Source organism: Urocampus carinirostris, chromosome 8 (assembly GCF_059441175.1).
Source record: "Urocampus carinirostris isolate Australia breed hairy pipefish chromosome 8, RoL_Ucar_1.0, whole genome shotgun sequence".
Lineage (NCBI taxonomy): Eukaryota > Metazoa > Chordata > Actinopteri > Syngnathiformes > Syngnathidae > Urocampus > Urocampus carinirostris.
The window spans coordinates 21,995,102-22,020,293 of NC_142356.1; the positions used below are offsets into that span (position 1 = coordinate 21,995,102).

Genomic DNA, 25,192 nt, shown 5'->3' on the forward strand with positions numbered 1-25,192 from the left:
GCCTCCGATCCGACCTGTTTCCGTCCCACGCTTCGATCTCCTCTCCAGCCCCGGTAAACTCGACCTGCCTGACTTCCGCACTCCGATTGGCCACTTGATCCGAAGCTATCTCTCCGGCTCCGCTGCTAATGTCTGACGGCCATCACGTCTCCCGCAAGCCCTGAACGCTTCCATAAATAAAGAACTGAAACGAATGCTCTGGGGTTACCTGGTCTGTTCTGGTCCCCTGATATTTTAATCCAATGTCTGGCACCTGAGCACATAGTAGTTCGGCAACGTGTTTGACAATTTTGGCAGCAAGCCGGCACAGCAATCTACTACTGTGAAGATGGCAGGTCGCCAGTAGCCATACCACACCCAGTAGAAAGCACCAGTACACTAGTACTTCAGGAGTATGAAATGAGACGTGTGCTGTGAACTGTAAACCCCAGGAAGTCAGCTGGCCTGGATGGAGTACTAGGGAGGGTGCTGTGTGACTGCACTGACCAGGCAGCTGGGGTCTTCGCCCATAACTTCAACTTGTCCCTGTCACAAGCTACCCTTCCACCCTGCCTTAAGACCTCCACCATCATCCCCATCGCAAAGAAGTCACGATTGATCAGTCTCAATGACTATAAGCTTGTCACACTTATGCATGCGGTCATGAAATGCCTTGACCGTCTTGTATCATAATTTTCTTTGTAAAGTCTTGAGGTAAAGCATCTGCCCCAAGACTGTGAGGTCATTTGTTCGAACCTTGGCTGAGTCATATCGAAGACTTACAATGGTGCCCATTGCCTACCTGCTTGGCTCACAGCATTAGGGGTTTAGATTTGGGTTGTTTGGTCCCCTAATAACTCCCAAGGTCAGGTGTTGCAATACATCGGTTGGTTTTACCTATCGTCGTTTACTGTGCACATTCATATAACTGTGTATGGCAGCCGACCCCTGGTAAGATGGAATAAGGCAGGAAAGAAGAAGAAAGTCCTAATAACGAGTTATATTGAGTGCCATGTCTAGTATCGTTGCATACAATTTTACCATGTTGATATCAATGACAATCAAAACTATTAAATTCCCTGTAACTTGATACTATATTGTCAGCATTATCATGGATTTAGGATCGGTTGTTCGGGAAAGAATGCCCCTTGAAAAGCGGAGGCACGAAGAATAATTTAAAACTAATTATACTGCATCATCTGCAAAGTTTATCCCATCCAGATCTAGTCTAAGTTTTTGTCCCCTTTGTGCTTTCTCACAGGTGTCCCTCCACCCAGAATCGAATGGTATAAAGACGCCATTCCGCTGTCCAAATTGGCTAATCCTCGCTACAGAGTCATAGGGGCGGCAGGCTTGACGGTGCGGCGGGTGCAGCCGGGGGACGGTGGGATTTTCCAGTGTTTTGCCCGCAACGCCGCCGGAGAGACGCAGGCCCACACCCAGCTCCTTGTCACCAGTAAGTCATCTGAAAATTTCAACCCTGTGTTTTTTTTTATTTTAAATGCTATCAATGTTTCTTTCTTGCTCCATTCCAGATGCCCCTCCTACCTTCCACATGCGGCCTTTCGACAGAACCGTAACAGAAGGAAACACAGCCTTGTTTATATGCCAGACGAGCGGCGCTCCCAAGCCCGCCATCACCTGGAGGAAAGGTAACATGTCGGCAGAATTACAGACACAACACAACAATGGCTCTGAAATCTAACCTGCAGAGGGTAATAGAAAGCAAAGTGCTTCTTGGGTTCTCACAACACTGAACGATGTGACCAAACTGGACAACTCAGAACAAATGAAACTTAGTGACTCACTGTTGGCCGTTGACCTCGCATGCATTCAAGTGATAAAAACCTCCAAGTAAACAAATTTCAGGTGCTTTGTATGCGCATTTATGAGTTTTGTATTATTTTTTATTCATGAGACAGTTAATAAAGAAACAGTTTGCCTCGGCCCTGTGACGCTACAGCATATTGAACTATTGCTTGGAGGGAAAATGAGTGCAAAATATCTAAGAGTGCTGCTGAGACTATACTCACGTTGCTTTTTCGCCACAGGTTTTTATTTTAATTTTCGGAATGATTGGATGGACAGATTGATGGCTTTCAGCATTTAGCTAGTTTTCAACAGGCATTGTTCATGTTGCAGGATCTCAGGTGCTAGCAAGTGGTGCCGTACAAGTTCCCAGGTTCACACTCTTGCAGTCTGGCAGCCTGCAGATTCAACCCATCAGCTTCCAGGATTCGGGAGTTTACACCTGCGTGGCTTCTAACTCGGAGAGGACCATCAACGCATCGGCCAAGCTCACTGTTTGGAGTAAGTACAGCACATTTTTTGCAGCCATAACTGGCTTTTGCAGCCATAACTGGCTTTAAAGACTATCCGTGTCCAAAATACAATTTTGGGGCCATTTTACAGCCTGTGAAACAAAAACACTTCTACTACTTATAATAATAACAGCCTTTGTTGATATGAATAAATAAATGAAATTCTTTGCTTACTAATTCTGATAGTGAAAACATTCTTCTGATAAAACGTTTTTACTCCTCTTACAGCTCTTAATTCATAAATTTCTGTGACTTACAGATTATTCTTCATTTGATTCTAAAATGGGAACTAACGTTAGAAATTTGGGAACAGATATAGTAAAAAAAAAATGAATGTTGTTTTAGGTCAAATGTCATGTTTTCATACCTGTCAACTTATATGGTTTCCCTGTTTTTTATACGTTTTTCTGATCATTATAAACTGTTAAAGTGGTATAACCATCGTTGTACGGGGAAAACAATAATTTGTTAGGCTAATCTCGTCTTGCCCATTTCGGCTCTGATCCGAATCATCTCCGTCACTGTTAGCAGACAACAGTGTCCTCGTTATTTGCTAAAATTGTTGCGACATGCTACATAGTCTGTGTTGCTGTTGATAAATAGGTGCCGCATTGTGTTTTTAAGGTTTGTTGTTTCTTAATAAAGGTAATTGCAACCATGAATAAGAGGGAAAATTGGCTGAGTTTGACACATAGGCTATGCTATTTTCTGATTACATACGTGGGATTATAATATAAATCATATTTCAACCTGACTTGTTGACGATCTGAGAGCACGCTAAAAAGGTCCAGCTAAAATTATTCAAAAAAATTGAATTAGATAACAAAAATGTCTTTAATGCAAACATATATTTCAACAAAACCAGGAACTTTTACTTGGAGTGACTATTTTCTCTTATTTTACTATCTGGTTTACTGCACTTCAATAAGTGCAATAAGAAACATCTCATCTCATCTCATTTCATCAGCCGTACCGCTTATCCTCATTAGGGTCGCGGGGGGCTGGGGCCCATCCCAGCCATCTCCGGGCAGTGGGCAGGGGACACCCTGAACTGGTTGCCAGCCAATCGCAGGGCACACAGGGACAGACAACTCATTCGCTCATTCACACCTAGGGACAATTTGGACCGGCCAATTCACCTGAAATGCATGTTTTTGGAACGTGGGAGGAAACCGGAGTGCCCGGAGGAAACCCACGCAAGCACGGGGAGAACATACAAACTCCGCACAGGAAGTCTGGAGCTGGATTTGAACAGCGCAGTGGTTAGCTTGTGTGCGGCACAGTTCTAAGGTCTTGGGAACCTCCTGTCTGGGTTCAAATCCAGCTACCGGACTTACTGTGCGGAGTTTGTATGTTCTCCCCGTGCTTGCGTGGGTTTCCTCCGAGCACTCCGGTTTCCTCCCACATTCCAAAGACAGGCATTTCAGGTGGATTGGCCGGTCAAAATTGTCCCTAGGTGTGAATGAGCGAGCGAGTTGTCTGTCCCTGTGTGCCCTGCGATTGGCTGGCAACCAGTTCAGGGTGTCCCCTGCCCACTGCCCGATGATTGCTGGCATGGGCTCCAGCACCCCCACGACCCTACTGAGGATAAGCGGTGCAGCTAATGAGATGAGATGAGATGAGATTTATATATATATATATATATATATATATATATATATATATATATATATATATGTGTGTGTGTGTGTAATATATGTAATCTATAGATAGATAAATGGATAGATGGATTTTTTTTTTTCCCATTTACATTTTCATAAACGAGCCCATGTGTCTGGTGGCTTTTGCTCTCCTCTTAAATTGGCCCACATTAATAGATTCTATGTCGGAGGGGGTGGCCCAAGATGCCCCGTGCAGTTCTCAGCACCCATTGCAGTGGTTTCCTCTCCTCTGTCCTGCAGCTGCCATACCACATGGTCAGGCAGAGGATGTTCTTAATTGTTGCTCAGGAGAAGTTGAGGCGCAGTTCAGGGGGGAGACCAGTCCATTTCGATTTCCTTAAGAAAAAGACCCTTTGCTTATCCTTCTTCACCATGCGGCACGTGTTGGTGGACCAGGAGAGGTCTGATGTGATGTGGAGGTCTAGGAACACACACCATTTCTCCATCCAGAAGTAGGAGGGCGTGATCAGTCTTTCTGAAAATCCTAAAGTCCACGGTGACCTCCCTGGTCATCTCAGTTTTCAGCACCAGGTTGTTTGCTGAGCACCACCGTGAGAGCTGATGTATTTCCTAAATCCGAACATTTTTTTTGCTCAATTAACTTTATCTATGTGGTATCACCCAGAATGGATAAGGACAAACTTCCACAAAACAATAGACAGTTTTAATACAGTTCTTCTTTTCACATAGTAATATTCCTGTGTTTTGTATTCCTTACATTATCTTTCCAAAGACAAAAAACTCCCATGGTGCCTTATCAAACTTTAGCCAAGCTTCTTTAATTGCGATCACCTTCATAAGGAGAATTATTTTTTGTGGTTTATTAATAAAACAGCTGAAGTAGTTTATTCCAAAGGCCATGATAAAGTTGGTCGTGAATACGTAAAAGTAAAAATCATATTTTGTTCACCCAACTTGGAGGAGCATGACGTCCTTGGCTTAGCCACCGCTTCGAATAAACCTTCGATATTTTCTCGCAGCGGACGACGACCACTAATTAAGCCATCGCTGTCGGCCAGCATTAGTTCAGCATAGCAAAGAGGTGCGCCATTGACGATCGATGTCACGGGCAGACGCGACGGCGAATAAATCACGCGATTGGTCGGCCGGGAGGACGACTGAGCGGCCGCTAAATGCATCGATCGCCTCATTTTTACATTCATTCCGCCGGCCTGGCATTAAATACTGCTGGATTCGATTAGGCCGGCGGCCTGCGGGATGCTCGCCGTCACTGCTCCTTTGCCGGGTGATTCATCTCAATCGCCGGCGAATGAGCCGCTGACGTGCTCTCGGGCGCCGTGCCCCGCACAAGTTTTTATTCCCTTTTTGCGGGCAGGATTAAATAGGGTCTACTCAGCGCTTTTGAGAGTGTGTTTCCCGTCGATAACACACGCACATCCTCGCAGCGATGTGCGGTGCTTGTTCCTGGCTTTAGCAGTCACTAATTGATTCTTCACCAGTCATGGACGCTCTCGTTGACACGTTCGAAACGACGTCATATTTGACAAAGTTTCATTTTTTTGTTTTTGAAAACTTTTTTTTTTTCTGGCATATGTTGTTTATATAACTAACTCTACATTGATTTCAGGTATTAGTATCAGGCTTTCTGACAATATCGCCACTAGCGACAGCATGCGATACCAGTATCCACTGCCCTCTTCTGTCTGATTAAAGGGACATTGTATTATATTTGACCACTAGAGGTTACTCTACTGTGTCATGCTTTAAGCCCAAACTGAAACATACAAGGAAAATACAGTGAGTCTAACACAATTCCACAAATGATTGTCTAGATTCAGATTCAGATTCATATATACTTTATTGTCATTCTTGTACACATGTATACAGAACAAAATGTCGATACATCTGACCCGCACAGTTTCCTTGAATGTACAGATATAAATAAAATGTTGTATTGAGTTGGAGTATTAAAGTACTAATAATATACTAAATTATTATAGCTATGTATAGTATTATACAGTAGTGCAAAGAGTGCAAGAGGAGCAGCTAACCAGATGTGCAAAATGGGCAGTCAGGTAAACAAGTCAATATACAATAACAATAACACTGGAGTACGATAGTGCAGAGGACAGATGTGCAAAGGAGTGGCTAGGTCTAAAACCACAAAGCAATTAGATATTTGATCTACTTGAATTAAATTTCTATCTACAAAATAATATATTTGGAAACTCAGAAAAGATGGGGTCGGAGGCGGAACAGAAGAAATAAATGGCTGTTAATGGTGATGATGCAATGTGTCCATGAGAACATGTCAATAGATTGAATGAATGACTTCAATTCATGTCTGAGAGTCTCCTTCAAAATAAATACGCTAAACTATATAAACTTCAACTTAACTTTTTCATGGGGGCAGAACAGGTACCCTTAACAGTAAAATTGTGAACAATTTTGTCTGCTACCTCTAGGTGAGCCTCATGTTATGTAAAATTAAAAAAAATAAACAAAAAAAATTGTATTTATGAGTATTTGAAAAATGCACTTTTATGTGATGGTTCATATACTTGTCCTTATTGTTCCAAACAATGCAAACTTTTTAAATTAATTACATATTTTCTTTATGACGAAGAGTTGCTAAATAATGTACACAGCCCTTTTGATGAACAGGAAGCAAAAATATTAATGAAAACAACAGAGAAATACATACAAGTAAACATTTCTGTAGAATAGTTTACATTTTGTTTTTTATTTTGTTTGTTTCCTAATTAGGATTAGAATTGCCTTTTATTCACAACAACATAGTTAAAATTGTTTACAATGAGATTTGACATGGCTCCCCAATATATAAATGTGATGAAGGCTTTTAATTTCAGTAAAAAAAGGCAAAAGTATTTTTAAATTGGTGTTTGGAGACTGGCCTTAAGTGTACATGCATCATAACAACATTGCAATGACAAATAGTGCAATAATATTTTGCAACAATCGAAATTACAAACGAAGTCAATAAATAAATTAGGAATACCTATTTTTTATACATGGTCAGGATATAAATTAATCACAGTCTTGTGCACTTGTTTAGGGAGGTGTTGTCCCTGGGAAAAAACTGTCTCTGAGCCTGTTAGTCCTTTTATTAGGGGACCTGAAGCCAGGTTGAAAGGAGTCCTTTTGAATGTTGTTGGCTCTGTTGCAGTATCGCAAGCTGGTAATGTCCTCCAGACTGAATGCAGCCAGCCAATGATTTTCTGGGCTGTGTTGATGACTTACTGTCTGGTTTTCTGTCAGCTGCTGTGCTCCTAGCACGCCACACTATGGAGAAGGACTGTCACACAAATGTAATTTTTACAACCATTGTTTTGATGGTTGCTCAGGTCTACAATGCAACAGGACTTTTATGTCGGCCAGGATGGTGTTTTGTATATGGTACTTGGTGTTAAATTGAGATATGCAGTTTACTGGACTTGTGTAGAACACCCCTCTCTAATCACAATCCTGTTTTCTAGGTCGCACTGTCATTTCCGGGCCTCCGTCCGACCTGCGTGTCATCAAAGGCACCACAGCTTTTTTGGCCTGCAATGCCACACACGACCCCAGGGTCAATGTTAGGTAACCAGCTTCTTATTTGCAGAGTGCAAACATTTTAGTCTGTATTCACATAGTTTTTTGTTTTTTTGAAATAAATTAATAAATCATTGTATCTGTTTTTTCGTTGTTACAGTTTCAGGTGGGAGCGAGGCGGTGCACCAATACTCAGCACAAGTGGGGGTCGCGTATCGGTACGCCAAGGCTCCCTTACCATTGGCCAGACCTGGTCAGGTGACATTGGTGATTACACCTGCACTGTGAGCTCGCAGGCTGGCAACGATTCCCGCTCGGCTCGTCTCGAAGTTATGTGAGTAAAGACATTCATCAATTATTAGGAAACAAAAATTGTACAGTTTAAAGTTAAACAAGGAATTTTCAACTTTTAATCAATCAACCTAATGTTTTAAAGTAGTTAAATTGGTAAATCACCTGGACAAAGCATTAACCCAATATGGTATGGAAATCTGCACTGACAAAACAAAAGTATTGATCAACTTCCCCCAAGGTGTCACCACAAACATCACTATTAACCAGCAAGAGCTAGAACCTGTCACCAAATTTTGATATCTTGGGGATGTCTTATCAAAGGACAAGGAATGATGTCACATTTGCCAGACTTAAACCCATCCGGAGGGACAAGAACCTAGCAGTGAAATCAAAGATCTCATCCCAACACTGGTAACTTAGATCTTCCTCTATGTTTGCGAGTCATAGATTCTCACAGCAAAGTTGGATAGGAAATTCCAGGCCGTGGAGATGTGATGCTACATGAAACCTCTTAGCATCAGCTACTAAGCCCATGTGACAAATGAATCAGTGCGCAACACCACTCGAGGGCATATTGGGCCCTACGAAGAACTGTTGTCAACTGTTTGCAGACGAAAACTGCAGTAGTTTAGTCACCTCACAAGATCATCTGGACTGATACAAGAGGTCAGTAGACGAGGAAGACATACAAAGAACTGGGCCAACAGCATCAAGGAGTGGACTGGTGCCAACTTTGCCATGACCCAAAATCAGGCCAGGAACCGTCAGCTCGGAGAAAGCTGTCCAGAGTCGTGCTCTGCCTCTCGTCTCAATAAACTGGCGAGGAAAGCGAGCTCTGTTGTGGGCACAAAGCTGGACAGCCTGACAACAGTAGCTGAGAGACGGGCACTGAAAAATCTGCGGTCAATCATGGACAATTCATCACATCCACTACACAGCATTATATCCAGACAGAAGAGCAGCTTCAGCGACAGACTGCTGTCACTGTCTTGTACCACGGACAGACTGAAGAGATCTTTTCTTCCTCATGCCATGAGGCTCTTTAACTCCACCTGGCCCACATTAAACCACAGCCCCTACATTGCACAACACCGTACTTTTATTGCAGTGTGTATTTTATGTAGCACTATTTAAATACTCTATACAACACGCTACAGTGGTTATTAGCACGTCACATTGGGTATTTGTATATTGTATTCCTTTTGCTTTATTATTGTATTGTTCTCAGCGAAGGGATGCTGCTGGAAATTTGAATTTCCCTGCGGGGATGAATAAAGTATCTATCTATCTATCTATCTATCTATCTATGTGGTGCCCCAAAAACCCAAGTGGTTTAGGGATATGTAAACTGTGTAGTTTCACTTCTTTTTTCCTTTAGACAGTCACCATGTCCAAATAAATAACGACTACATTCATCATTTAAGCTTCTCATGTGTTCCTGTCAATTACACAAAATAACTACAAAGTGGCTATCTGTATGGACCCTCTAAAAACACACACGGTACACAAATGATGAAAATGTTCTTAAAAGCATTTAATGTGACCCGAGATTGGCTGGCGACCAGTGAAGGGCGTCCCTAGCCCCTCATTATGAGTCAGCTGGGATCAACTCCAGCTCACCGGCAACCCAAATCACCGCAGGCCCTCCAGAAGATAGATGGAGCTGAATATTAAGTCGCACTACGATGAGATAATGTAGCACTGGCTCAAACATACACCAGAAGGCTTGATCTTATTTTAATCTGTCATCTAAATAATTGGCTTGATGTGCAAATGTATCACAAAAGTACGTGCCCCGCCCACCACCACCGCCCACAATACGAGTCACTAATATTGAATCACGCCGCATGTATATTTCACACACCGCACCTCATTAAAGCCGCTGTGAGAAAATGCTCGCAGGTAGGGGCCATTATGTATTAATAAGCACCTGTATGATGTATTTATAAATGGGACTTATGCTATATTAATACAACGGCTGGGGCAGAAGAGCGAGCGAGCAGGAACTCGGGTTCTTCGGAACAATGGTGAGCTCAGAGGTTCCGTGTCAATTGGCGAGGCTTCTTATTTACGCCGATATATGAAAATAAAATAGGGGGTCGGGAAATTAATGACGCGGCGTACGTACGCCAGGGGGACATTCTCGTTAGCTCGCTATCTTTGGGTCGCGGAGGCTAACAGACGCCGGCAGCTGAGGAGACCGACTAATTACCAGCAGGTTATTGGTTCAACTCTCACAAGACCCATCCATGTGTTCGTCAATCTTGTGGTGTGCGTGTGTGTGTAGCCCTGGCGGAGGTTACCACTCCAATGTTCTCTATGCTCCTCCATTAATTAATGCCGTCATGTCAGCCCTGAGAAGAAAACATCAATCTCATTTCTCCCCTCGACTTCAATCCCCTCCCCCGCATCGTCTCGAAGCGTCGTCACCTTTCACATCACCTTCATCTGTCTGCCGTCATCATCCTCACCCTCTCTTCGCTATTGAATGAAAAATGGAGCAGCTAATTAGCGGCAACAAAAAGAAACAGGTTCATAAGGGGTACGGTGAAAACAGTCTGTCATTATTTTTTCCTCTGAGGTGATTTAGCTAGCTGGGTCAAGGCTTAGGTGAGATGATTTCGAGGTTAGGGGAGGAGCGTTTAATTTTCCAGTACAGACTGAAATATTTCAAAAAGGGACTCCATTAGGTCTTCTCAATTGTCATTTTGACCATGTGAGTGCAACAAACACCTACCGGGGTGCATGTGCAATTACACTTTACCATAGTCAAACACATTAAGCTGGTGTTTGCTGAAATCCGTATTTGTGTAACATAAATTCCGGACTACAGAGCGTATCAGTTTAAAAGCCACATGCTAAAATCTAAGAACAAAACTCAATTGTGTCTTTGTACAGACTGTACCAGATTTTAGATATGTGTTACTGGACACCCTTTCCTTTCATCTTTGGTTTACTCAAAGCTAACACATCAACCTTCCTTTTAGTCATCATCCTTCCGATATCCTCTTTCCTCTACTCTGTCGCTTTACTTCCACATCCTCTCACATTTAGTGACCCTATAACTAGCGTTTGCAAGACCTTTCGGTCTCCCGCCCCCCTTTCTTTGCCTTGCTGTCTCTTAGAGAGGAGAGGATTCACTGTCCCCTCGCTCCCTCCACTTTAGTCCCCTCTTACGACACGCAGCGGACCACGGTGGGAGAATTCTCACACCTCCCAGGGGGAGAGGACCCCTCACCACAGGACTGAAAGGTCTAAATATAGTGGAATCTCAAGCTCTTGCTGGTGATAGGAATGAGTGGAGAGGTGTTGTAAAAGGATAGTGGGATGTTTAGATGTGTTCTAAGGCATGGGCAGGGCACCTTTATGATATGGCAGGGGTAAACCAGTGAAAGCTGTCGGGCCCTGCTGTTGGACAGATTAGTTTGTTGTGTCACCTTGACCCGTGTGACATGACCGCTTTCTTGTGTCACCTTTAATCTGGAGGGACAAAAGCATGACCGACTTGGATGCCGAGATGCTTAACTTGTTTAGGTGTTTGGGCATTTGAGTTGGCCATGGTCAAAACAAATGTTGTGTGTCTTTTTTTCTACTTTTGCCCTGGTAGTCACCCCTCTCGAGGTATATGACCAGGGTAGATAGATAGTTACTGGACACGCAACACATTAAGAAGTAGGGCAGCAAGGGGGCGTAGAGAGTAATTTATTGCTCATCTTTGCAGTTTTTTGTTTGTGTCGCAAGAAAATGGTAAAAGTAAAAAAAGGTCTCTTTCAAATACAGTCCAAACGCCAACCCAAAACCCAAATAAGATGTAAAAAGAGGAGTTTATTTGAGTGCATCTAAAACATGTCTTCATCGTTTTGCAAACCGAGAGCTATTTTTTGTCAATGAATAGCGCAAAGGGCCGCCAGTTAGATATTCATTTTTAAAATAACTTATTATGTTATTACTAAGTTGCTACATTGTTATTTTCAGGGTAATTATTGGAAGTAGGGTTTAAAGAAAATACTGAGTCAACCACTGAAACCATAATTTTACTAGAAAATTACATTGGCCCAGCACTTCAGAACTGGTCGGCAGGTACCTCATCTGACCTTGGGGGGGCACCATGTTGGAGACCCCTGATCTAAGATGTGCACGTACTTAATGAATTAACTCACTGAGGCTGCTAACATGACTTGCTAGAGTGACAAAGTTTCAAATGCCGGACAGCACCTTTAAAATGGGCAAACATTTTTTTTTTTTCCCAATCGGTTAAGATTATTTATTTTACCAGTTCACATAAAAAAGTAATTACTGCTCTGCTGTTAGATTATAAGTCACAAATGTTCATTCTGTTTGCATGCATTGTGACCTCAGGAATAATTCCCTTGACAGCCACCAGTTTATTTCAACATTCAACTAAAGTGAACTCATCTCTAAATGTGAAACTGTTCAAAAAGGCACTCTGCCAATTGTCCTTAGCTGCTTTTAGGTACATCTGTTGGAAAGAGTGAGGGTTTTATTTAGTTCCGTGACTTACTGCATGTCAATGTGAACATCACATAAAAACCTTGCATTTCAATTGTTGTTTTTCCGACTTTTTCCCAGTGAGCTGCCGCACTCCCCACGCTCCTTGGCTGCACGTCTTAACGACTCCGACTCTCGCTCTGTCCTTCTCTCCTGGCTGCGTCCGTTCGACGGCAACTCCCCGCTTCTCTACTATCTACTGGAGCTTTCTGAGAACAGTACGTATACAAGCGGGGGAATTTATATCCTCAACGCATCAAACAGCTGTTTGGTTGCTGTCTAGAAATAACTGAAGTAGGATGGTTTATAAGGAGACATACGGGGAATAGTGTTGCTGGGTTAATGGATGTCCAAGTCGACTATAAATAAATTCTATCGCCAGCCTCGGCCTCACTCTTTCGGTGTGGGCTGTCTCTCGGCCCTCCGTCGGAACAGATGTTGGCAACAGCAGGCAACGTCTCTCTCAGATGGCACACAGAGGGAGTGAGAAAGACGATGACAAGATGGCTACAATGATTTCTTTTCTCCTTCTGTTATGTGCTAAGACAGGCACTTTGGACCTAACTTTTGGAAAAAGTTCAACTCGTAAACTCAGCGCTTTGGGATGGAGTGTGTTGTCTAGAATCTGCTGGCGAGATTTAAATGCACCCGTGCTTACTTCTTTACTTCCTCCCTCGAAACACAAAAATGTGCATGACATGACGCTAAGACAGCTAGGTACATTAACAGCAATGATTTACTGATGTTGGATTTGCCCAAATAGAATTGATGTCAATGAGCTGTTCAGTGGACTGTATAGACCAGGGGTCGGCAACCTATGAGCGCACGACAAAAATAATACTGATTGTTTTTTAAAAAATTGCAATTTTACCTGAAATTTAGACATTTTCAGTTGTGCGCTGTGTTATTTAGAGGCTTTACGATAGCGCCCCTCCTCCTCTGCTTCGTGTGTGTGTGTGTGTGTGTGTCCACGCTGTGCTGAGAGGAGGGATCCGTGTTTTGATAAATGAACGAATCATGTCTGCTCCTCCAGCGGAAAAATCTCGTTCTTTCCAGCCTGCGTGGACAGATGACTGGGGCTTTGTTTAAAGAAATGACCTTGCTGTTTGTGCATTATGCCTCGAGAGCGTTGTACCTAGCACATCGAGTGTTATACGTCATTACAAGACGAAACATGAACATGAATTCAAGGATGAGTCCGACATGGCGGAGAAATTAAAACACGCTGTGTCCAGGTACGGCAAACAAACACAGACCCTGGAAACTATTGTCACTACTGAAAATGCCACCACCGAAGCAAGCTATCACATTGCTCACTGCATAGCAAAGCTCAGAAAACCAATTAGTGCTGGCGAATATTTTAAAGAACCCTGTGTGTGTGCTTGTGTGCGTGCGTGTCTTCTGCTTTGCTGCTGTTATTTATTTATTTTTTTTAGTTTTGATATTTTCTGCAACAAAATACCATTGATGAATGGTATAGTAGCTGTCCATATTACTTGTAGTTTATTGTTGATGAAGAATGGTTGATTCTGGTTAATTCTTGTGGTAAAAAGTTAAAATCATGAAAGGCTACAGGCCTTTCCAAATGTCGTTCACATTATTTTTTTAGTTAATTGATAAACACGTATAGTGGAAGATAAATAGGTCAGTTATACAATTTAAATGTACAGTATATCCATGTTGTATATTTGGACTGGTGTAAAATGACAGCTCTGTTGGATATAAAAGAAATGTTGCATGAGTCATTAATCTTGGTATGGCACACTAAATTTACAAGGAAATTTGAAAGTGGCACTACAAACCAAAAAGGTTGCTGACCACTGGTGTAGACAATGTGAATTCACTCTATTTGGACATTTTTGAACAGCATTAAAAACAAATCCCAACTATTATTGAAAAGATAAATGCAATTCAATGCACTAGGAAAAAAATATTAGAGAAAAAAAGAAATGAAACACAGCAAGGCCGCTAGTATAGAATGGCTGACAATAGTCGTTTTTGTTTTGGTCTCAGTGTGAGTGCACCCTCAAGCATTCAAGACACATGAGGTGCTTTGGATAGCCGCTTTAAATAACCCACAATGGCTTATTTGCTTTGTTTGCACCAACATCAGACTTGCCAGTCACACAATTACGCGTTCCTCCTTCGGGAGGCGTGGCAAATAGACAATGAAAAGCAATATCAGCATCTGTTGTACATTTTTGTTTTGCACCCCTAGATGATATGATGTCGACATTTTCGAATGTTGATTTTGTGAACAAAATCATTATCATAATTTTACAATAAAAACAACAAAAGAAAGAAACACATGCGCATAGATGCATGTCCTGAAATACAAATAAGCATGCTTTCCAGACTATGCGCTGCTCTGGAGTTGTTTCAACCGGGTCGTGACCCGTTGACTGCAAAATAATGCGAAGAAAAACTGTAAAATAATGCTGAGGCTCAATTACAACTAATTACACTAGATCAGGGGTGTCAAACTCATTTTAACTCGGGGGCCACACGATAGAACAAACATTCTGTTGGGGGCCGGACCAGTAGATCAAAGAGAAAGAAAAAGAGAGATAAAGAAATAAGAGAAAGATGGGGGATAAAGAAAGAGAGAGGGGGAGAGCCTGAGAAACAAAAGAGATAAAAAGAGAAGTCATGAGAGAGGGGGAAAGAAAGGGAGAGGAAGAAAGAAATCTAAAGAGAAATAGAAAGACAGAAGGAGATTAAAGAGAAAAGAAAGCACAAAGGATAGGAAGAGAGAAAGAGAAAAGAGAGAAAAGGAAATTAGAGCAAAATAAGTTAAAAAGACAGAGAGAGAAAGCGATAAAGAGCAACAAAGGAAGAGAAAAAGAGAGACACAGAGTGAAAGAGACAGAGAGTGGGAGAAAAGGAGTGGAAAGAGAGAGAGAGAAATAAATACAAGTGCAGTGTCTTTGTGAGAAGCACCATTCTTTAGCAACATCAAGTTGACATATTTCAACCTGCAGCTTGTTTTTATCTTGCGCTTCTCTGAGTGTTGTCTCGCGGGCCGGATTCAATCCCTTAGCGGGCCTGATCTGGCCCGCGGGCCGCCAGTTTGACACCTGTGCACTAGATGGTGATCATGTGCTCCAAATGCGAGTTGACACCAGCCATTTTACACCACAGAAAAAGACCAGTACAGTTTGTTTACACATGCTGAGCATAGCCAAACACAGATACAGCGGAGAATATATTAGATATGGGTTTTATAACAGTAAAGTTACTCAAGTTAAGTGTTGCGGATTTAATTAAAAAAGTAGAACATTGAGCATTAAAGGGACACTGTATGATTTGATCACTAGATGTTGCTGTATTGTGTCTCCCTTACCTCCTGCGCCACAGTGACCAAAAATAATAAGAACAACTTTGTAGTCTCATTTTAACAAACATATAATTTAAAAAAAGGTTGGGAAATCTCTGCAATAAGCACAGTCCAGAAAACGCTCACAGCTTGCGAAATTCAGGTCCAGGATGGATCACTAACAGGTATACTCAGGCAGAAGATCAGGAACATAAAGTTAAACAACAATTTGACTGCTTTTGCTGTTGGCACAGTTCTTTAATACTAGGTATCTGATTAGGTTATAATTGACAGATGTGGGGACTTCCATTTCATGTGCCCCTCTCTGAAGGAAAGTGGTGGATCCTAATCATTTTATTTTTTCGAAATATTAATAATCAAAAGGCTAACTTTTATGTATGTATCGCCTTGTTTTTTAATGCAATTTTAGTTTTATAAAAAATGTTGTTTTTTGCGGATCCAGGCAATTTTTTTTTTTTGCGTTCCTTATGGCTCTTTTAAAATGTTGTGTTGCAGACAAAAAAATGATCCCTAATTTTTTTGCGGAGTTTTGTTCCAAAAATAACCTGCAATAATCAAAACCCGTATTTATTTAATATAAATATGTTATTTTACATTGAAACCAAATAACAAACCCTATCTATAGGCTCAATCATTTTTTAACAGATTAAAATGATGTACTTGATTTTATATATTATATATATATATATATATATATATATATATATATATATATTCTCATTATTATCTTTATTTTTTCCACAAATAACTTGTAAAATTATTTCAGGGCACTGTTTCAGATTGTCATATGGATGTTATTGGGAAAACATAAATGTGGCATGTAAAATATTTTACTTTCCTTTAGCATGTCTGTAAGTCCAACTTTATCAGAAATAGAAAGCCTCTTCCTCTACATATTGGTGCGTTTTTGGCATAATGGCTTTTAGAGAAACTAGAAAAGTATGTGTTGAACAACAAAGACCACAACATTACAGTATTGACATACAGGAAGAAAAGGGGTGGGGCGACGGTTTAGCCAATCAGAATGCAGAACACAATGCACTATGAAATCTGCTAGGTAGCAAAACTACGAAAAATAAACCATGATATAGCAAAGCTATACAAATTAAATTTCCTTGGCTTTTCTCTCCTTTGTTTTTTTTTAGACTCCCCATGGAAGGTCTACCTGTCCGAAGTAGACCCCACCGTGACCAACATGTCAGTGGGCGGACTCACCCCCGCCCGGACTTACCAGTTCCGACTTTGTGCCGTCAACCACGTTGGCCGGGGTCAATACAGCGCAGAGACGCAGCGGTATGTCTAACATTCTTAACCCGGATCTTCTTTGGGTTTGTTGGCAGTTTTATTGTTCCTTTTAAGATATGCCATAAAGTAATGCCTCGTTTATCACATTAACCCCTCGCAGAAGTGAACTATTGCGAAGTAGCGTCTCACCTTCATAAAAGCCCCACTATGACGTCCTTACCGACTCAGAGTATATGACAGTAACAAAATAACAACTATATATCTACCCAAAAAACACAGAACAAAAAAATGCTGTTAAATGAATGGTCATCATTGTCATGATACACAAGTTAAAAAAAAATTGGAGGGATTTTCATTTCATAGTATCCTTGTATTAGGCCAGGTCTCCGCAATGATTAAGATACAATTGTCCAAAATGTAGCAGTTTCCCGCGAGTTGTAGCTCCAGTTCATCTGTTTCGTGGGTAATGGATCTGGCATTGGTGAGATACAAGCTCGGAAAAGAAGGCTTATGAAAGTTGTAAGCCTAGCCGTAGCAGTAAGCTGGACCTGCATTCTTGTTTATTCCTTCTCTTCCGTTGATGCCTTAGTCGCTTCCCGAACCTGATAACGATCCCCAGAGCCCCCACTGGTGATCACCATTTCTTTGCGGTCTTCTAACTTTCTTCAGAGTTTGATTTAACTGATTAATTAATTTTCAATGTAACAAGCCTCTGAAAGCTATCTGGCATCATGCTACACATTTTGTTTATGTGGCCACTTGTGTGCCCACCCCATCGTTTGACTGACAGCATATGCCAGTTTATCACAGTCGTGCACACAGACGGTCACGCCTATCCAACTCAAATCCCTCCCTAACCTGTCCCGTGATAGCATTTACTGTCTTCTCAGAACACAATGCACAATACCTTGATATCAATGACAATAAAGTCAATTCATTTCCAAATTCGGCGAAGCAGTGAACCAGCGATAACTGAAGGGCGAAGTAGCGAGGGATTTCTGCACTTTCTATGAAATACAGAATTATCGTGGCAAACTGAGAGTCAGAATATGGCGGGGATTATTTTGATAGCTGTGCACGAGGAGAAGCCACTCTCCAGTCTAGTGCTCGTTGCCAAGAGGGATTACGACAGGAGATTGCATCTCTGAATGCTTTATCATTTGAAGGTTTATTGTTAAAAAAAACGTATGCGCCAGTAGTAGGCTTTTTGATCCCCACACATTTGTCTCTTGTTTGGAGGAGGGTGGATTTGGCCCGAATAGCGCACTCGTCGTGCAGGTGTGTGTTATAATGTGTTTGAAAAGCTTGATAGAGGTTTTGAAGGAGGTGTGGTTTGCAATTGTGCTCCTGATCGCACATGCACGCACAATGGCGCAGATGTGGCCATTGACGGATGCCAGATGTGCCACCTCCAAATAGCATATCAGCCGGGGGAGACGCTGCCAATTGTGATGACAACAAACGCATCTCGCGAGTGCGTTTATTTAACCACCTAAACTCGTTAGAGTTAAGAAAACACACCATGCTCTTTAAATGACAACATGATCGATAAAAAAACATCTGGCTTTACATAATACAAGGAATGAAGGACACAGATAAGAATATGAAAACAATTACAAACATGATCAAGAACATCAACCTGCTATGGAAACAGCACTTCTGATTTGATTTACTTAGCCATGGCCACACAAAGGCGCAGCTTAACACAATCATCATTGTTCATGTATCCCACAACCAGTGTTGGAAAAAACGCCATTATGTAACAATGTTATTTTTTTTTTATAACAGGGTAATCTAACCAATTACATTTTCTGCTATTAAAACACCGTTATCGTTACTGACGGTCAAAAGTGGTGCGGTACTCTGGCTGCAGCGGCAAGTCTCTGCACACCTGATGCTGTTTATAGTGGCACGGATTTTTGCTCTCTTTTGAATTCGTCTTTTGGGATCATACAAAATAGCGACAACCATATTGTAAGATAGCAATTACCAATACACAGAGGTGGTTAGATTAGCCAAAAAATTGACTTAATTAAAAGTATTGTTACTTTAGAATAATATCACTCAAGTAGAAGTAAAAGTAGTCATCCAAATACTAGAATAGAAAGTAAAAAATTACTCTGTGAAAAAATTAGACAAATATTGAGTAACTGTAGCAACGTCGTGTCATGACCAGAACGGAATCAGGACCCAAATGCGTAACGTTAACCACAAGTTTATTGTTAGAAAGAGGAAAGGCAGCGCCCGCGATCAGGGGCTCGCTGGACGCGGGAAGAAAGCCGCTCACACAATCGGTTCGTGTTCTGTATACAGAAGTGGATCTTCCGTTGCGGGAGATGGGGGTGTCGACGATGGAAAAACCAGGTCGGCAGCTGGGACAGAAGAGAAAAATGTGGTCGTGATCAAAAACAGGTCGTAAGCTTGGACGGGAGAGCAAACGTGGTCGGGGTCAAAAATAGGTCATAGCCGGAGACAAACGTGGAGATCAGGAACGGACGGGTAGAAAAACGGGTGCAAAAAGCGGGACCGACAGGAGTCAGAGTCAAAGTGCTTGCCTTGTTGAAACAGAGGTTCGCTGAAGGACTGACAACAGGCGAGTGAAAGGACTGGGCTTAAAAAGGACAATCAGGTAGCCCGCAGCAGCTGTGGCCAACGAGCGGGCACAGGTGATACTAATCAGTCGTCATGACACGTCGTATTTATTAATCATTTTTAAAACAATAATCAGATCATTAAATTATCAAAGTCCATCCAATCAACAACAAAAATATTGAATGTAAATGTACATTAAAATAATCAATGTAAATTCAAGTGCTTTAATAAACAATAGAATACAAATAGTATAAATCAAGTAAACAAAATAGGCACGTGTAGCACCAAGCAGCACATTTAAAGCCCCGATAATTAACAGGATCTGCAAGCAGGACAACAAGCTAGCTCATGAACTCGAAAAGAGGAGACATTTGATATTGTGGCTGGTGTTTGGCACCCTTTTTAAGGGGAACATGCTTTTGATGCAAGGCCAGGGGTGCTCATTCATAGTCGGTATTGCTAAGCGACATTTTCCATCTTTTTCATCCGTAAACAACTGAAGTTGAATACGGTCACGTGACGAGGTTGCTATGTTAGATTGGTTGAACAGGGTGGAGACCAATGTTCCCTCTAATTTTCCACGGGTCAGAGCGTTCACACATAGTCGGTGAGCAACGCTTGAAACGACAGTGAGCAACAGCAATCCCAAGTGTGGCAACTAATCCATTATCAAACATGTCCAAAACTTGACTTCAAGTTACATTATGCTGAGTTTCCGGCAATGCAATGCTTTTGAATGAATTGACTAATTTATTATTGCAAAGGTTGTACGGCCTACAAAAGTCATTTGTTTTCACAACAATTCTTTCACAAGATTTCCATTTCGGTTTTTTTCCTGGTGTCTTTTGTCGCATAATACTAACATTTTTGGGGGCTTATTTAGTCAGTTGCACGATACAGAACTGTATTTAATCACATTTTTGAGTGGAAGTACAATGTTGGCAAGAAAAGATTCACTTGATATAATTGGAAATTATTTGAATGCAACACAAACTTTTTCTTCTTTTTTCCGTGTTTTTTTTCTACTTTTTTTAAAATTCCTTTAAAAAATCTCGTTGTGTTTATTTTTTCCGAGCTGTTACTTTTTGTTCTCTATTTACTTTGTTCCTACATCTCTTTCTTTTCTTTTTTTCTGGCTTTTTTCAAAAATGTTCCTTCTTTTTTTCTCTTCCTTTTGTTTCTTTTTTTTCTCAGCTTTTCACTACTTTTTTCTTTTTTTTTTTTGTTCTATTCCCCCATTCCTTTAGGTCATTTTGTGCATCGTTTTACATAATATTTGGTCATGTTGGGATTAAAGAAGCAAAAACAACCCGAAGAGCCGTTTAGGACCCGAAAGAGCCGGTTCTTTTTAGTGAGCCGAGCCGAATAAGTCGGTTCTCGACAAACTCTACTAACTTTACTCAACTTCGTTCTACTTCGACTCGACTTCAAAATACCGCATTTAGGACACAACGTCAGGGGAACCCGTGTATTTTTACCTTCATTTACTGTAACTTTGACTTAAGTCGCTTTTTTAATTAGTAATTTTGAGCCCTCATTTTTGTGCGCTGGCTAGATTTTCGCTGACAATGTGCGAGCAGTGCGCAGCTTAGAGGGAACACTGGTGGAGACATGTACTTACGTGGAGGGGATTTATTAAGTAACGAAGTAACGACTTCAATATTGCCCAATGTAGCGGAATAAAAGTACAGTTTTTTCTTCACAAATTTACTCAAGTAAAAGTAAAGCTATAAGGGTTTAAAAATACTCCAAGAAGTACAAAAGTTCCCAAAACTTACTCAAATAAATGTCAAAGAGTAAATATACTCCGTTACTACCCACCTCTGGTATCTACTAATGCTCTAAAAGAAAAGGCGAAGTAGTGGTACGGCAACCTACTTGGTCGTCCGCTAATGAAACTGCTCTATTATCCGTATCTTAGAAGTGGGAGCCAGCTACCCACCAATCGAGAGCCAGTACCCTTCGAGATGCCATTTTTCTCTTATGATTGGTCAAATCTATCTTTTTGGGGGACTCCGTTCTGTTGACTGACTTTATTGAGTACAAAAAAGGTTTTAATTGTTATGTATATGTTCCTTTAATTTGTAGATTTATAAATATTTTAATTTATTTTTCCTGTGTTTTCAATGTTAACGTTTAAGTGTTAATTTTGCTTTATTTTCCCCCTTTTTAAGTCATTCATCGTAATACATAATAAATGGTAATATATGGCTTAGACGGCAAAAAAGCCCAAAGAGCCATTTGGGAGCCGTATCTTTTAAGTGAGCCAAGCCAAAAAGGCCGGTTCTCTAAAAGAGTCGAAATTCACATCTTTACAAAAGTGACCATTCGAGATAGAGTTAATTTATTAACTCACTTCATATTGTTTACTGCTGATTGTTTTTTTTTTATTATATTGTTTCTTTTTGTTTCACTTCAAGTGTAGGATAAATCAGTTGCAATAAATATTACAAGGTGCTATAACACAACTATCTGCCTGTTCTTCATTCAACTGACTCAAATACTGCTTAGAAAATGTCAAATTCTTTGATTTATGACTTATTTTTAACGTAACAAAAATAGATACTTTCCCTGGTAACTAGTTACTTTTAATATAGAGAAACTCAGTTACTAACTCAGTTACTTTTTGGAAGAAGTAGTGAGTAACTGTAACAAATTACTTTTTTGAAAAAACCTACCCAACACTGCCTATACATACCTTGGTCGTCCGGGCACCACTTCCCGCGGTGTGTCTTGGGCAAGCACAGCTTGGTAGCGCCCATCCCTTTTCAAGTTGTATTTTTTTGGGGGGAGTGAGTACAGGTTTGCCCTAACCCTCAAAAACTGTAAAATACATAGCGTGATTCACAATGTGATTATTTGTAAACTGACGAACAAATCATTGACATAATAATTTCTTTGAATAACTGATAAAAAAGAAAGCGTCGGAAGTTGCCCTGGACACAATTCTTATAAGCTTTTGGCCTTAACCAATCATCCCTTTTTTTAGGTGATTAGTTCATTGTTTGAAGTTTGTTTTAACACGATTGAAAGTTTAAAAAATGAATGAGAAATACAAATATAAATACAGTGATATGTCGACTTACGAACGTCTCTAGATATGAAAATTTTAGGTTACGAAGTACCTGAATGGGAATATATTGGATCTAGTTACAAAGGCGTTTCAGGATACAAAGTCTAAAATACAGTACACGCTGCTAGTAGCCGCTCCTAGAGTTTCCCAAACGTAAAAAAAGTGGTTATCGCTTAAACTCTGCCTGGAAACCCAGTGCACGTGCATGCTCCCAGCATCCTCTTTCAGTCACCGTCACTGTTCAAAGTTCAGAAAAGACGAGAAGGAGGGGTTCCAGCAAAATGGCAGGGAGGAGGAGGCAGCCATCATTCAATCAGCTCTAATTCAGGACATTTTAGCAAAATTCGATAAGGTCTCAGGATTTGTGGAAAGGAATCACCCAGAAAAAGTGTTGACAAGTCGGGCTATTGCTATGTATGCCTCGCGCATTTGCAACAGATTGTCAAAAGCCTGCAAAAGCAGACATCATTGGATCAGTTTTTCAAGAAACGCGAGGCAAAAGGTTATATTAATGTTTTTATCATTTCCTTTGTTCTTTGTTTCTTTTAACATTGTGTGCCTTTCGTTTTATGTTTATTGTAAGTAATCTAGTTTTAACATGTATTTGTTTCATGTTCTGATGCTCTTTTATGGTTCATTAAAAAAATATACTGTACTTTTGCAGGGCTTGGAACGGGTTAGCGCATTTACATTTAAAAAGTTACAAAGCTACTCCCAGAACTGATTGAATTTGTAAGTAGAGATTCTACTGTAATTTGTTTTAAAGTTTTAGCACAAAACAGTTGACAATGAGGGTATGTTTACACCCAAAAAAAATTAGCATTAGTTTTATAATTTGATATTTTAAGGCTGCTGGGAAATTCAAGAAGTGATGCTATTGAGTCTATTTTTTAAACAAATCTATAATCAACAGGATTCCCTATTGTGTTTGTTATGATTTGTGGCGAACCCTAACGCAGGGAAGCAGGAAATGCTCAAACAAGATGGCATTTAATCACAAAATAATTCAATTTTTGTCTTTTTCTCTTTATTTTTATAGTGCATGTTACATGATAATTGGTAGTGTCGGGACTGAAGCAACAAAAATAACCTAAAAAGTGGACCCGAAAGAGCTCATTTTAGTGAGACAAAATAAAACGGTAAATTCCTGATAATTTTACACACAACATATTTTTAAAGAAACAGATATAGTTACTTTCCCTGTTAACTAGTTACTTTTACTATAGAGTAATCAGCACTGTCAATGTCAGAAATTTCTCTCAAATGGGAAGAGCCAGTGCAAGCCAATTTTGGCTATTTTGATTCATTTTTGAAAGCCGACAGAATACCTAGTTCTGCAGATTTATAGGCAAAGGAAAGCTCAAATCCTCTTATTTTATTAGGAAAATCAGTGTTATATGGTATGTTTTTTATCTTTGTCCATTGTTTAGTAAATAACAATTAAAACTGTTTTTGAAAATATTTGTTTCCAAGAAAACTACTGAAAATTGGTTTTCAAGCAGAACTTTCACTGTTGGTGCTTTATTTTCATTTGTGATACCACCAATATATAAACAATGCTTTTCGTAAACACAAGAGCACTTTGGTTTCAAAATAACATTTGAATGCACGAACACTGAATGTATGCATGAGCGATGCATGAACGTTGCAATATCCTTTCAGCACCCAACGTTTCTGGTGACGTGATCACACTATTTTGCTCACCATGGTGATTGCATTCCTGCACACATACATAGATTGTAATCCATCCTGCCCCGACGATGACGAAGGGACTTTGTCATCTTTTTAGAAAGAGAAAAGCTCTGTTAAAGCCTCTGTCTGTCCTTATCCATATATTTGCTCGTCTCACTACGCAGCCTAACTAAGCCTACTCGGGGCCGCCTTCACACTCTCAATCTTTGGATACAGGAAACAAAACTATGAAGTGGGGGCTTCCTCAATGTGTGGACAAAGATCTGATCAAAGACACTCCTGCCATCTAATGATGTTTTTTAAACTGAAATCATTCCCAGTGGCTTGACAGTTACTGATGATCTATGCCAAACCTCTATACAGTAAGATTGCGGTTAACGGGGACCAAAACCACCCGCGATAAGTGAAAATCTGCGAAGTGGCGACGCCCCTTAAAAAAAAAAAAAAAAATCTCATCTCATCTCATTATCTGCACCGCTTATCCTTATAAGGGTGACGCCACGTCCGCCGAACTCGCTGCGTCGCAAGTTCGGTTTTAACCATTACAGACCGCGAAGCTCTGAAGCCGCGAACGTCGAACCGCGAAATAGCGAGGTCCCACTGTAATATATATTTTTTGAATATAAAACATTGAAAAATCCATATATTCATGTTTTGGCAATCAGGGACAATGCTTCTGAAAACATTTTTACAAGTTATGGCACTCAATGAGCTGAATGAGATTTCACAGAATCTTTTTGTTTATATTTCACATGACATGGAAACAAAACCAGAATAAGCACACAGGGTACTGGAATAGTGTACTAGCATATTAATTTTATTTCGGGATACACTTATGAATCAAAGTACAGAAATCATCTCAATTTGGGAGCAGATTGGTAGAGGCCACCTGGCATAAATTTTGTTTCGACTTGGCAGCCTCTTGTGCATACGTGTCCTCTGTTTGCTGCTTGCCAATCTTCAGTGTTGTTCTCCC

General features: G+C 40.6%; 1 protein-coding gene across 2 annotated transcripts in view; it reads left to right on the forward strand.

Moving 5' to 3' along the window:
• Positions 1-25,192, forward strand: part of sdk1b (sidekick cell adhesion molecule 1b) — a 421,825-nt gene that overhangs the window by 273,430 nt on the left and 123,203 nt on the right. For both annotated transcript variants that reach the window (XM_088341980.1, XM_088341981.1), the window contains 7 exons: positions 1,241-1,435; positions 1,515-1,631; positions 2,122-2,289; positions 7,420-7,522; positions 7,635-7,808; positions 12,359-12,495; positions 16,760-16,907. In XM_088341980.1, the coding sequence (XP_088198106.1) occupies positions 1,241-1,435; positions 1,515-1,631; positions 2,122-2,289; positions 7,420-7,522; positions 7,635-7,808; positions 12,359-12,495; positions 16,760-16,907 (1,042 nt within the window). The remainder of the gene's footprint in view (positions 1-1,240; positions 1,436-1,514; positions 1,632-2,121; positions 2,290-7,419; positions 7,523-7,634; positions 7,809-12,358; positions 12,496-16,759; positions 16,908-25,192) is intronic.